At 49.5% G+C, this 12755-nt stretch overlaps 2 protein-coding genes across 2 annotated transcripts; both read right to left on the reverse strand.

The window, feature by feature from the left end:
- Positions 1-109: 109 nt before the first annotated feature.
- LOC118171289 (glucose-dependent insulinotropic receptor-like) lies at positions 110-1527 on the reverse strand. The gene has a single exon (XM_035334278.1). It carries the CDS (start codon positions 1488-1490, stop codon positions 531-533), a length of 960 nt encoding a protein of 319 aa, XP_035190169.1. The 5' UTR covers positions 1491-1527; the 3' UTR covers positions 110-530.
- Positions 1528-5429: 3902 nt separating this feature from the next.
- On the reverse strand, positions 5430-12708 carry SELENOT (selenoprotein T). The gene is made up of 6 exons (XM_035334279.1): positions 12522-12708; positions 11534-11644; positions 10302-10428; positions 8757-8844; positions 7780-7931; positions 5430-6242 (listed from the first exon to the last, which is right to left on the reverse strand). The coding sequence occupies exons 1-5, from the start codon at positions 12683-12685 to the stop codon at positions 7807-7809; spliced, it is 615 nt and encodes a 204-aa protein (XP_035190170.1). The 5' UTR covers positions 12686-12708; the 3' UTR covers positions 5430-6242; positions 7780-7806.
- Positions 12709-12755: the final 47 nt, after the last annotated feature.

A 12755-nucleotide genomic window follows, 5' to 3' on the forward strand; every position in this document is an offset into this window, starting at 1 on the left:
ATCTCCCAGAAGAAACAAGCCCAGGCTGAGCAGCCATTTCAGCTCATAAATTTGGCACAAAGAGGAAAACAAGCAGAGCACAGCTAAGACGCAGCCTGTGACAGGAAGGCAGGGAAGAGGTGTTCACTCAGAGGTCACCTGCACAGGCACTTCTCTGCACAGCCAGCATTTGCTGAGGACATTGCACCACCAGCATGTCCGCACTTCCCTGGAGGGAGCACCTTACAGCAGCTCAGCCTGCTGCAGCCATGAGACAGCGATTCTGCCATGCAGAGGGAGACAAAAGGCCACAGTTCACTCAAAGCAATCCCAAGGCACTGCCTCAGGAGTGCTGGGATGGGGGCACAGTGGGCCGTTAAGGCAGATACCAGATGGCGTGCACAAGCTGCAGCCCCTGGCAGCAGCTCATGAACCAGCTGATGGACCAGAAAGGCCCCACTTCACACCTGCACAGCACCACGTGTTACCCTCTGCTAGGGGCCCAACAACCACAGGAGGAGCACAGGCAGAGGCAGCGGGACATGGGCGCCTCATGAGCCGGGTGCCTCAGGCCAGCCCCCATCCCAGCTCCCCACGGTTCGGACGTTGGAAGCCAGGGGCTTCACTCGGCCCTTTGCCCTGCATTTGAGCAGCTTCGCAAGGTGGCTTCTGATGTCTTTGCTGTGCAGGGCATAGACAAGGGGGTTGATGAGGGAGTTGGTCTCGCCCAGCAGGAATAAGGCGTCCTTGAGCGGGTCAGACAGGTTGCAGGAGCTGCAGGCGGCCTGCACAGTGCCCCCCACCAGGTACGGCCCCCACGAGAGGCTGAAGCCGATGATGACGATGAGCACGGTCCGCAGCGCCTTGAAGTGGCGCAGGCGGGAGCGGAGGCTCCCAGTCTGGGCGCAGGCGTGCTGCAGCCGCTTGTGCTGCAGGTAGGCGATGCTGCCCACCGAGACGTGCAGGCACAGCAGCACCAGCAGGGACGGAGCAAAGACGCCAAAGCAGATCGTGTAGAGATACTCACTCTTGGCTGCATAGAGGAGCCCGCAGTAACCTGTGTAGTTGCTTTGCTGGAGAGAGGGAAAGATCAGAGGCAAGTGTCCAAAAAGGAAGGAGAGCATCCAGAGGACAGTGAGGGAAAGGACCACAGGTATTTTCTTTGGGAGGGTGGGGTAGGAGAGCGGCAGCCTCACCGCCAGGTACCTGTCCAGAGAGATGAGGAGCAGGGTCAGGATGGAGCCGATGCACGGCGTCATGCTCATGGCGATGCGCAGGAGGCAGAAGGACTTGCTGCGGTCAAAGTCCCCATCAAGGATGTCATCCAGTGCCTCAGAAATGCACATCACACCCACCAGCAGGTCAGCGGTGGCCAGGTTGAGGATGTAGATGTAGCTGGTGCCTGGCTGCTTCCTCATCAGCTGGTAGACAGCCACAATCACCAGCAGGTTGGCCGGGGGAATGAGGCAGCTCAGGAGGGAGTGCAGCACCGTGCACAGGATGTTGGCCATCTTCCCCAATGAGGAGGGTCGTAACAGATGCCCAGAAAAAAACAGATCCCAGCACAAAGAAACCCTGCCGTGAGGAGATGTGTGGCCAAGCTGGTGGGATGGGACAGAAGTGCTTCAGATCCTCCAGCTGCAGGTTGAGACCAGGAGCATCTAAGTCAGTCCTTTAAGAGGCGCTTTGTCCATCCCAGGAGACCTCTGGGACCATCCCAGTTGCCGCCAGTTGCTAGTGTTCTTTTCAGCACTTTCAGCCTCTCTTCTTCCCATCTGACTGCATTCCACACCCGCAAGGATGCTCCGAGCGATGCAGAAGAGCTGCTGCTCTCATCCATGCTCGGTGTGAGTGGCTGCAGGGGGAACTCTCCGGGGAGGAGTGTGCTGCAGGGGCGCTGGCTGGGTTGGCCGGCTCCTGAGCACGCCCGTGACGCACAACGATAAGGAGCAGCTTTCCAAACAAAGCCGAGGCGGGTGGATGGCAGCTGGGCACCCGTGGTCAGGGGGGACAGGAACTTGGTGTGAGGCCACTCTGCCCACAGCAGAGGTCTGAAGAGCCCCCCGAGAACTCTGCCTCATGCAGCCTCCTTCTCCTGATGCCCGCAGACCTGGCATTTTGCACAGTAGAATTTTAGACCCTAAGTAAATGCTTTTGTTAAGGTGTTTGCAGTCCAGAGTGTGGCAGACGTGACTGCTGGGGCTGCCTGGGCTGCAGCAACCCCTCTGCCTGTGCTGCCGGGCAGCGCATGCGGCCCCACGGGGTTTGGGCAGCAGGGTGGCCCTGAGCAGCACAGCAGGTTTTGGAGGGTCCATGAGGCCATGAGAAACAAGGCAGCACTGGAGATACCGGGGGAGCATGGCAACACCTGGACAGTCCTTCACTGTCCCACAGCTTGGCAGGTTCTCCTGGCAATGGGTCAGAAAAGGCACTTGTGTGAAATTAGTTTTTATTATACGCAGCTGTAAATGCAGCACTAATTGGAAGTGGCTTGGTAAACGAGTTCAAAAATATTAAATCCAATTTATGTCAAATTAGGCTCAGGATAAACATACTATATTCATTAAATTCACATTTATGACAGATTTGGAATTTAAGTTCACCAGTTCAGGACAGAAATTGCTTGCAAGCTCTTGTTAATGAGTGGCATGATGGCTCTGCTAATGGCACTGCAAACACCGCTGCAGAGGACTGCATGCGGAGCTGTCGCAGCCAGGCAGTCACGCACAGCACCGCGAGGCTCTGCCCGCCTTGGGAAAGTGCCGCATCCGGGCAGAAAGGGAGGCAGAGGGCAGGTCACGCTCGGTAACCTGCTCTTGTTCTCATCACCACGGTGTAAACGTGGTGCAGGACCTTTGAGAAAGGGCAGGTACTGGATGTTCAACAGAATAACTGAGGTTTAAACACATGCCAAAGGCTATAACATAGTCTGCTGGGCAAAACTGCGTCCTCAGAGCACTAGAAGCAATGGGACATCAGCATGTGCCCTCTGGCTGAATACACGGAAAATGCAAAGGGTCCAGAAAGCCCTGCGCTGAATATTTTTGGAGGCTGAGAGTTTGGAGAAGGTGAATGGGAAACAGTGTATGCTCAGTCTGAGGTACGTCCTCTTGGCTGCTGCTGGAGATGGGCTGCCAGGCTCAGGACACCCAAGGTTTGAACCCATCCAGCTGGGCTGAAGCTAAATACTGGGAAGCACTGGCTTCAGGCTGAACAAGTCTTTCCTCCTGGTAGGAGTGCCACAAATACTGAGTTGTCATCTGGTGTTCGGCAACTGGTTTGTAGGGAGGCTGTCAGATATTGCTGACTTTAGTGACTAGCAAGGCTTTTTTCCATTTTGTTGTTCAGTTTTTCAATTGGAAATGATCCATGACTAATGTTCATGAGGCCTGATCCAGCCCATAGAAACAAATCTGCTCTGCGCACCCTACAACCCAGAGCAATGACTGACATGGCTGAAACACAGCCAGCCTGCGCTCCCCTAGCAGAAAAGCGGAGGGCTGTGCTTCTGGTGTATTTAGAGAACACCAGCCCAGGTTCTCATGTACCTAACTCCAACGTGTTGTTATGCAATCTTGCAGAGATGAAAGAAGAGGAATATTGTGGGCAGCGAGCAGATCATGGGCAAATATCACCAGGGTGACACCACAAACAGCTCATGGAAAATCATAGCCTAGCAACACATCTGTGCACTTATTTGTTCTTTCTGATCTGTCAGAGGTATATATCTAGTGAGAAACTAAAACTCTATCCACACTAGACGTTTTGGTTAATATATTTCAGAAGAGATTGTATGGATTACCTAAAAAGATGGTTTCATCATAGAATCAAGAGGCCATTGTATGTTTAATGGCTGGGATTAGCAACACCTTTATAGCAACTGGTGTCAATTTTTCTTTCCTCTAGGTGGACAGAGCTTTGAATTTATTGGAAACATTACTTAAAGTATTCCTTAAAGTCTTGAGGTGGGTCAGTCTGCTCTTACAAACCATGGCAACTGTCCTCATGAGAGCTCTGCAGATTCCCTTCTTGTCTGATTTACTGCCCCAGCAGAGAAAATCTCCCAGCCTCAGCTCCTCGTCCAAAGGTAATTTTTGATAAGAAGGATCCAGGAAGTACTTTCACTAGTTTTACAAAGGGGACAAAACCCAGTAGCTCAGGGCAGGAATCAAAAGCAGAGTGGGAGATGTCTCCACCTCAGCAAGGCACTGAGGATCCCAGCTGTGCTGCGCAGCCTCACTGGAAGCAGGTTTCTGCCTGTTTTGATGCCAGAATGGGCTCAGTATGAGCCAAAAGAACAGGGCCAGAGCAGGACTTGCAGCTACCGCAGCTCAGCCCCAGCAAGAAACCTGAGCACGTTTATTCTGAGAGGACTCAGCCCCGGGCACAACTCCCTCCCCAGCAGGGTGAGCTGGAGTGATAGAGATGCCGCTGCCCAGAGGACAGCCCCAGGACAACACCCCAACAATCAGCATGCTGCAGCTTCCACAGAAGCCTAATCCCACCCAGCACCTGCTGCAGCCACCCAGTGCTTGCTGCACAGCTCACCAGCAGGAGCAACTCTCAGGAGCTTCCTTGCCAATATGTAAAACTGCAGCCCTGGGCTTTACAGCCTCTACCTGGTCCTTAGGACATGAGCTCCCCAAAGCCCCTCTCAGAGGTGCTGTCACAGGAGGCTGAACCAACTCGTGCAAACCCCCATCCCCACACAAGTGCTGTGGTTCTGCACCCAGCCATGCCATGGTGCAGCCGAGGGGATGGCGGCTGCCACCGCTCACCAGTGGGACACAGCTCGAGTGCCCTCTGGGAGCAGCCAGGCAGCGCCCCATCAGCCACAGCGGGTCCCCAGCAGCCACCCACCGCGGTCAGATGAAATGAAGATGAGCTGCACATTTCAACTGTGCCCTTTCTGCCAGGTGACAGGGGCAGGGGCTGCACACCTACCGGTCACACTGACGCAGGAAGGCCAGCTGAGAAACCGAGGAACAGGTGCCACAGAGCTTCAGCCAGGCTGCCAGCCTCCCTGTGGCCCCAAGCAGGCACCAGGCTGGGGCAGCAGCCACAGAGGGGCCTGGGCAGCAGGGACCCCACACCACTTCTGCATGAAATGAGATTATCCCACCTTTCCTCTCGAGTGCGGCACCGACCTCCGCTTCACTGTTTCAAAGCTCAGGCATGAAGCGCAGCTTAATGCAGTGCCCTGAAACATCAAGCAAACATCAGGCATCTCTCACTGATCACAGCTCCCACAGCCGTGGCGTGCCGGCTGCACAACACCCCCGGTTCACACAAGCACCGGGCACAGCACAGGTGGGTTTGTCAGGACAGAACTGACAGTCTGTTTTTTGCAAACATTGTTTGGGAACAGTGGGGAGAAAACAGCCATGCACAACAATCCTAACAGAACACAGATGCTGTAAGGCACTCACAGAAGACAACGAACACACCACTGACTTTGGGAAGTGGACTCTTTATGTATTTTTCGGTTACAATTCTAAGAATATCACCACCATCAGTGACTCAAACAAGGTACTTCACACAGTCAATGAGAACTCTTTATTTAAATTAATTTCCTTAGCTTCTATTTAGGACAGTAGAAAGGCCCAGCTTTTCAACTCTTAAGAGGTTTTCCTGTGACCATTCTGGAGCTGGCCAACACAATTTAAAAAGCAGTTGACCTTAATTTTTACTGAATTCACAAAATGATGCAATTACTCTGCATATAATTTTGTTCATATAATTTAGTATATATGCACTGTTCAACTCTGCCATATATTTTGAAAAATATACAACCCTGCTTTAACCACATTAGAGATATTTGATAAGACAGCTGTCAATTACTTAACAGATTAGGACAATATCAGACACTCCTGTAACTTCATTTCAAACTACAAAAAGAACATAAATCCATATAAAATACAACAGATTAAACAAACTTTTTCCAAGGGATAATTAGGTATCAACTCAATCTGCCATTGTGTGAAACATGAATATAAAATAAGTTACAATTAGTAATGCCTGCATTGTTGAGCTGTGAACTGGTCGAATGAAATCTTAAAAAAACTATACAGTATTATTGCACTCCATGAATGTGCAGTATCTGGAGACACGCCAGCACTGAAAGATGTCTTTCATTAAGGTTTTTTCAGGGGGCACAACGTGACTGCAAGAGAAGCATCCAGTCTGTACCAACAGCAAGCTGTCTTCAGTACAGGCCTTCATTGGTCCGAGACACGCGGCCCTTGGAAATCACCACTTAATTCCTGAAAATAGAGACAGAAGTGTTACAGCAGGCAACTACTCCTGAGTTAAACTCGCAAGCCCGTAGCCAGCACTGCCCAAACAGAATGCTTTTGCTGTAAACTAGGGAGAAAGGCAGGCTGTGTGTGCTTCAGGTAATAAAAACTGAATTATAAGCAGTGTCTCTTGTGAGCTTGGAACTCCTGACAAGAGTGGATTATTATTATTTTATTCTGAACAGTTGTCTACGAGGATACGATCAGTGATACTACATTGGTAGGAATCAAATAAGGAGATACTAGAACACAGGCAGGGAGCCTCACTACCAGATTCATCTGGATGTGTAGTGTTATTTTCCACGTGGATAGAAATACCACTGAAGGCTTTCTGTTTTATATTTAAACTTATATCCTCTTAAAGAGAACTCTACAAAAGAACACTCTTAGCATGTGTTGTAAGCTTAAAAATATCAAAATCTACTTTGCAACACAAAGAATGCTGTCTGAGATTCTCCAGGTCTGCACATACAGGATGTCAGGCTTCAGCATGCAGATCTAAGAAGTACTGAAAATACCAAACTTTTAAATAATTACATTTCTAAAACACAAAACAACTTCACAGGTAAAATGACTTCTGCTGTATTACCAACAGACAAACTGGACTTAACTGAATAAATAAGGTATGTCTGCAAAAATCAGAAATCAATGGTTTCTCATATTCCCTGCACTGCTACTTCGATGTAACAACCTCTCTGAATTGCTCTCCCCATTTCATGAAGCTGTGTAAGTGTTTGTGGAGGGAGGGATCAATAGGTCAGAAGAGCTGGGCAGCACACGGTCTGCCACTTGAGAGTGGGGTGTCTGCTGGCAAGAGAACGCCAAGCAGTCAGTCTCCAAAACCAAAGCATTCTTTTGCAAAAAAACTGTACCCCAATTTTTTCAATCAATAATTCACGAGTGGTGCCTTAAACGTAGATTCTCCGCTTTTGCACCAAGATAGTTTTTTCCTGGCACATCACTGTTCCTGAAGAACCGTAAGCTAAATGTATGGAAAAGTCACAACTGATGCAGAAACAGAACCGGCTCATCATAAAGCACAGAAGCATGGCTATGACCACTCAACCTCTGCTACTAACAGTCAAGGAACATTTGCAAAAGGCTAAAACAGTACAGCACACAGATAAAGGCAAGAAAGCATGCTCTACTCTCTATGCTCATGCAATTCAATTAGGTTACAAATTACAGACAAATCCTTCGCACATAGACTATCATAAGGCACATAATGAACTGTGTTTTCTGATGTCTAATACAGTTCACTAACTCAAGTTTTTTTTCTGGCCAAAGGAAAACCAGCTCCCAGTTTTGAAACAAACCCCAAGACCAAACCTCCCACTAACCAGTACCTGTAAAATCATTTAACTGAAAGTCCCTAGAACTGTTTGGGGTTTTTCTTCAGTAAAACACTTTTAAATGAACAAATACCGAATACAACGTTCAATCTGCAACATGCAGCCCTTTACGTCCAAGTGAACAGGCAGCTGGTGCCTGGAAGAAGACTTACAAGAAGTTTCAGCGCTGTTAGATGGGGCTATGATCGGTGATGAGGCATTGACTCCATGTGCACGTTGAGCTTCATTTCATTATCAAGAATTTGTACAAGCTGCTGCATGGAAGGAAGGTGGCCGGACTCTAGCTTAGACCACACCGGAACATCTACCACAAAACACACGGAGAAAACACAGATAAATTGACAAAGAAACGTGTAGGGCTAGTCTACACACCAACTTTAAAAGATCTAGGAATCTACGCAGGTTGGTACTAATTTTTTGTTGAGAGAAATATCTGGATCAACACTGCTTCAACTACTTTGATACGATGCAGTCAGTCTTCACAAAGGTTCTGGAGTATAAAGCTCAACTTAGGAACTACTACACTGAAATGCACCCTGCACAACTATAAATTGAGAAACAAAGCACAGAACTAGGTTACAGACCTGTACCTACAGTCCGAAAAATTTTGTACTCCATCAAGCTTGCATAATCTTTAAAACCATAGAATTATTTGAAGGCAGAAGGTACACAGACTCAACCTGAGACATCAGTCCTGCTGTCTACCAGTACTGGAAATTCTGGGAATATCAATAGACTTAGCAGGATTGCAAGTCCAAACCATATTTAAAAACTGGACAGCAAAAGCATCTAATTGGAAACTGTTCCTCTCATTGATCTTTTCTTCCTTAATGTACATCACACACAAAGAAAACACAGTACAGTTACTCCAAGTGATCAAACATTCCCCTAAGGTTTTTTTACACTGCAATTGTTAAATACGTGTAATTGTACTGTAAGTCATACACAATTTTCATCATGTGTTGTGACATATAACATCTGCAGTATGAGGATGGAAGGCATTACACACACCATCGCGTTTTGGAACCCACCCCATTTCACAACACCACCCATGACAGCGGACAAACAGCTCTCACAGATCTCTGTACACATGCACCAGGATTCCCAGAAGACAAAGTTCATGCCTCACCATTCAAAGTTATCTCAAATGCACCTGTTGACATACACTGGTTCTCAATCATGTTGCTCAGGAAGAAAACCATCATACACGCATAAACCTGGAAGAAAACAGAGAGAATCCCAGACACTTTGGCCATGTAAAGCACAGCTTATTTTCTTCACTCCTAAGTGCTGAGGTTTAGAGGCATCTTTGTACTCCCCTTTGCAATTTATTAAGTGGCATAGCCATCATCCTTTCACCCTCTCTGTAAAAAGATTTTGCACACCGTCTTTCAAAGACAGGTATTAAAATTGTTCCGAAACCACCCAGCTCACAGTTCTGACTCAAAGAAGCAAAGTTGCACCTTCTTTCTCCCCTCCTCCACAAATCTCTGCACATCTCAACAGCCAGTCTGCAGAAGTACGTGGCTAAGGTGGCACTTGTAGGATGACAAGGGAATGCAGGTGTTCCTACACACTGCCTGTCATTTTCGGAGTAACACTCAGATCTAACTCAGAAACTGAACAACTGCAGGTCTAGACACACAGCAAAGTCAAACTGCCTCGTTTGCAGCAACTGCCAACCCTGGAGCATTTCTTCAAACTAATAATTTAGAATTTTCTTTGTGCACTGGTGCCTCAGGAAGAACTGATGCAATCTGCAGCAATGCAGCACCTCACTCCATGGCCACCACCGCTTTAATTCCCTCTTTGTGCAGAGGGGCACAGTCGCACCGGGTGCTGCGACGCCCATGGACTTAGCACGGGAGATGTCAGCTGTTGAGGACACCAGGGGCACACCACAGCCAGCCCAGCTCGGTCCTGCATTGGGCCCATTTAACTAAGCGTGGTGTGTTACAGCCTCTGTACGTTCAACCTGAGTGAAGACACAGCCAGAGCAGCTGCACTGGGTCGCTCTTTGAGGTCTGTGCACCAGTGAAATACATGCAGGTTAACAGACTTGTATGTTGCTTTTGCTTAATAGAATAAATCTGGAGCTGGGTTATTATAAATCGGAGTACAATGACATCGATCTGTCAGTACCATCAGTACTGACTCACGGGGATAATCATCCCACAAGTCAGTCTGTCATGCCCAACTAAGTTCTGAAAAAAAACCACAGAACTTCAATTTGATTTTTCTAGCCACGATCAAATTGTATGCCTAGTCTACTAAATTAGACAAAAGCAACCACTGCAAAATAGCCATGAGACAACAGGAAAAGGAAGCTGTAGTTTTAATAACAATACCAGCTTGAAACTCCACCTGAGCCCTTAAAAAAAAAAAAAAGGCAAAAAACCACACACAGTGCCTTCTTAAAAACTGCGGTGTTTCTTTAGCAAATGGTGTTACATCTTTATCAGTAATGTTGACCACATCTGTCCCTCTACAGCATCATCAGCTTGGAAAGAGAAATACCAGGAATTAAACCAGAAGTTACAGAAGCCTAGAGGCTCTGTGAAGACTACGGTGTGTTTAACTAAGTCTGCAGCAACATTCAGTTCTCCCACAGCACCCTCAAGAAGCCATTCTAAAACTGCTTTTCAAAAATAAAAGATGAAAGCAAACAGTTTACCTTATTTTCTTGGCCCCACTGCCAGATGCTTGGAGCTTGCATGCCAAAGAAAGCAAATGGATCCTTGCCAACAATTATTAAGCCTATTAATACTAGTTTGAAGACTGAAAGGAAGGATGCTATATGCCTATCAAAAGACAACACAGAAGAGTGACTTAGAACATTCCCATTACAACTTTACTGTATATAGCTATGATTTACCTCATTAAAATTATTTTCATAATGTACAATCCAGAGTTTCAGAGGAAATATACAATTTTTCAAGTAAATTTATCTGTCTTTAAAAATATCTGTAACCCATAAAAGCTACACACACACACAAGAACACATTCTCAGGACACCAGTGTTGCGTGCCACACATACAGATCTGTTCTTTTTTCCCAACCAGACCTTGAACAGAAATTTCAACTTATATACATCTGAACGAGAGAATGCATTTAGTTTCTTGAAGAAGCTGTTCCGTATAATAGAGATGTGTTCAATTGGTATGCACTACTTCCTCTTAAAGCAGCTTTCCAGCAGGTGCAGAGAACTCCATGGTGCTCTGCAGGAATTAGATCTATACCCAGAGAGCAAATGAGCGCGGAGGAACTCAATCTCGTACCAATCGTACCACTGTGCTTATTAGGGGTAAGTAGGTCAAGAAGTGGCTCAGAAGCCACTACAGTAACAATGGCATCACTCTCTAGTGCGTACACAATGGTTTAAGTAACAGCAGTAAACGCTGTTTTCATTCTTTGGGCCTCCCCGCCGCCCCCTGTGCTGTAGTTAAGGTCCCCCCACATCCTCTCCCCCTGCTTTACATGCTAAAAACAAGTTTTTCCCTACCCTGCAACTCTGACCTATTGCAATGAATACACATAAAGCGCATAAGCCTGAGCAACAAACAAGAACTTATATCCAGATATATCACGATGAAAAGCTGCAAAACTTCCTTGTGAGAAACATGGACTACACAAGTTACTTCAGACTTCCTCGGAGCACACCAGGCCTCGTAACACAGACAACTGTCTCAGTTTTCCATACGCACATTACCACATACATGTCGGGAAGGGAGACAATGCCATGCTTGCAAGCAATCACAGCAGCAAAAAAAAAAAAAAAAAAAAAAAAAAAATTTTGTAAGCTTCGATTTTCAATTTTATTTAACTGCAAAGGCACATGTTCACCACTCACCATGAGCACGCATATTGTGAAAAGAGAAAGAGAAGTACTGCTCGTGATTTGCTTACCTATATATAGGTTGAGGAAGGTAGTTCTCCCCTTCGATTCGGATGTCTGGGTACCGCTGGCTAATAACCCGCATGTACTCCTCAAACACCCGCCTGTAGCCTCAGGAGACACTAAATGCAGATAGGAACCATCATTGGCACTGAAGTGCTCTGCGTTAAAGTTGCTGCAAAATCGGCTTCACCACAACTCACCCAGCACACACATCGCTTTAATTTAAAAGGAAACTAAAATGCTTCCTGCCAAAGAAGAAAACTGCTTGCAACCAGGTTGCGCATCAAAGACCTGAGAGCTGGCCAGGCACTGTTTTTTTACCCAAATCCGTGTCACCTACCGGCACTAAGCCAAGCGCTCCGCTGAAGCCCGGTGACCGAGGATTTGCCCGTGTCCCCAGTGAAACGCCCCCAGCCGTAAGGTCAGCCTCAGCATCGCCCTGCCCCGCGCCAGCCTCAGCATCACTCCTCCCCGGGCCGCCCGCGGTGGGCACACCGGGCCTGGCCATTCCTGCCGGGGGCCGGCCGCGTTGGCTGTCCGGCCTCTGCAGAGCCGCCCTCGGCTCGGGCCGCGCCGGCTGTACGCGCCTCAGCGGCGGCTAGGAACCAGACAACGGCTGCCAGCTGCGGGCAGGCCCCGAGGCGCTCCCCCCGGGCCCGCCGGAGCCGCTCTCCCTCCGTGCCGCCCCCCACGAGCGCCCTTAGGCCGCCGCGGCGCTGCCCGCACCCCGCTAACGGCCCAGGGCCACCGGCAGCCCCCCCCCCCCCCCGAGCCCAGGCCCGCCCCGCGCTGAGGCCCACGGACGCCGCCCACGCCCCGGACCCGGCCCCGCCGCCTCCCCCCGGCCCCGGGCTCCCCCTGCGGCCCCCGCCCCGCCGCCGGGATCAGGACCCGAGGACCGGGAGCCGCCGCCGCAGCGGGGCCCTGGCGGAGGAAGAGGGGGGGGGCGAGGCCGGGCCCGCCCGGCGCCGCCATCTTGCGGCCGCGCTCGCTCACCAGATCTGGAACTTGAGCAGCGGCCCGGTGGCGTAGGCCATGCGCAGCCTCTTGGCCGGCAGGCCGCCCTGCTCCGCCGAGCCGCCGCCCGGCGCCGCCGCCAGCGCCAGCAGCAGCAGCGCCAGCCCCAGCCCCAGCCCCGGTCCCGGTCCCGCTGCCCGCATCTCGCCCCAACGCCGCCGCCGCCGCGCCAAGGTCACGCGAGCGCCGCCGAGATCCGCGCAGGCGCCGCCC

The sequence above is a fragment of the Oxyura jamaicensis genome, chromosome 9 (assembly GCF_011077185.1).
Source record: "Oxyura jamaicensis isolate SHBP4307 breed ruddy duck chromosome 9, BPBGC_Ojam_1.0, whole genome shotgun sequence".
Lineage (NCBI taxonomy): Eukaryota > Metazoa > Chordata > Aves > Anseriformes > Anatidae > Oxyura > Oxyura jamaicensis.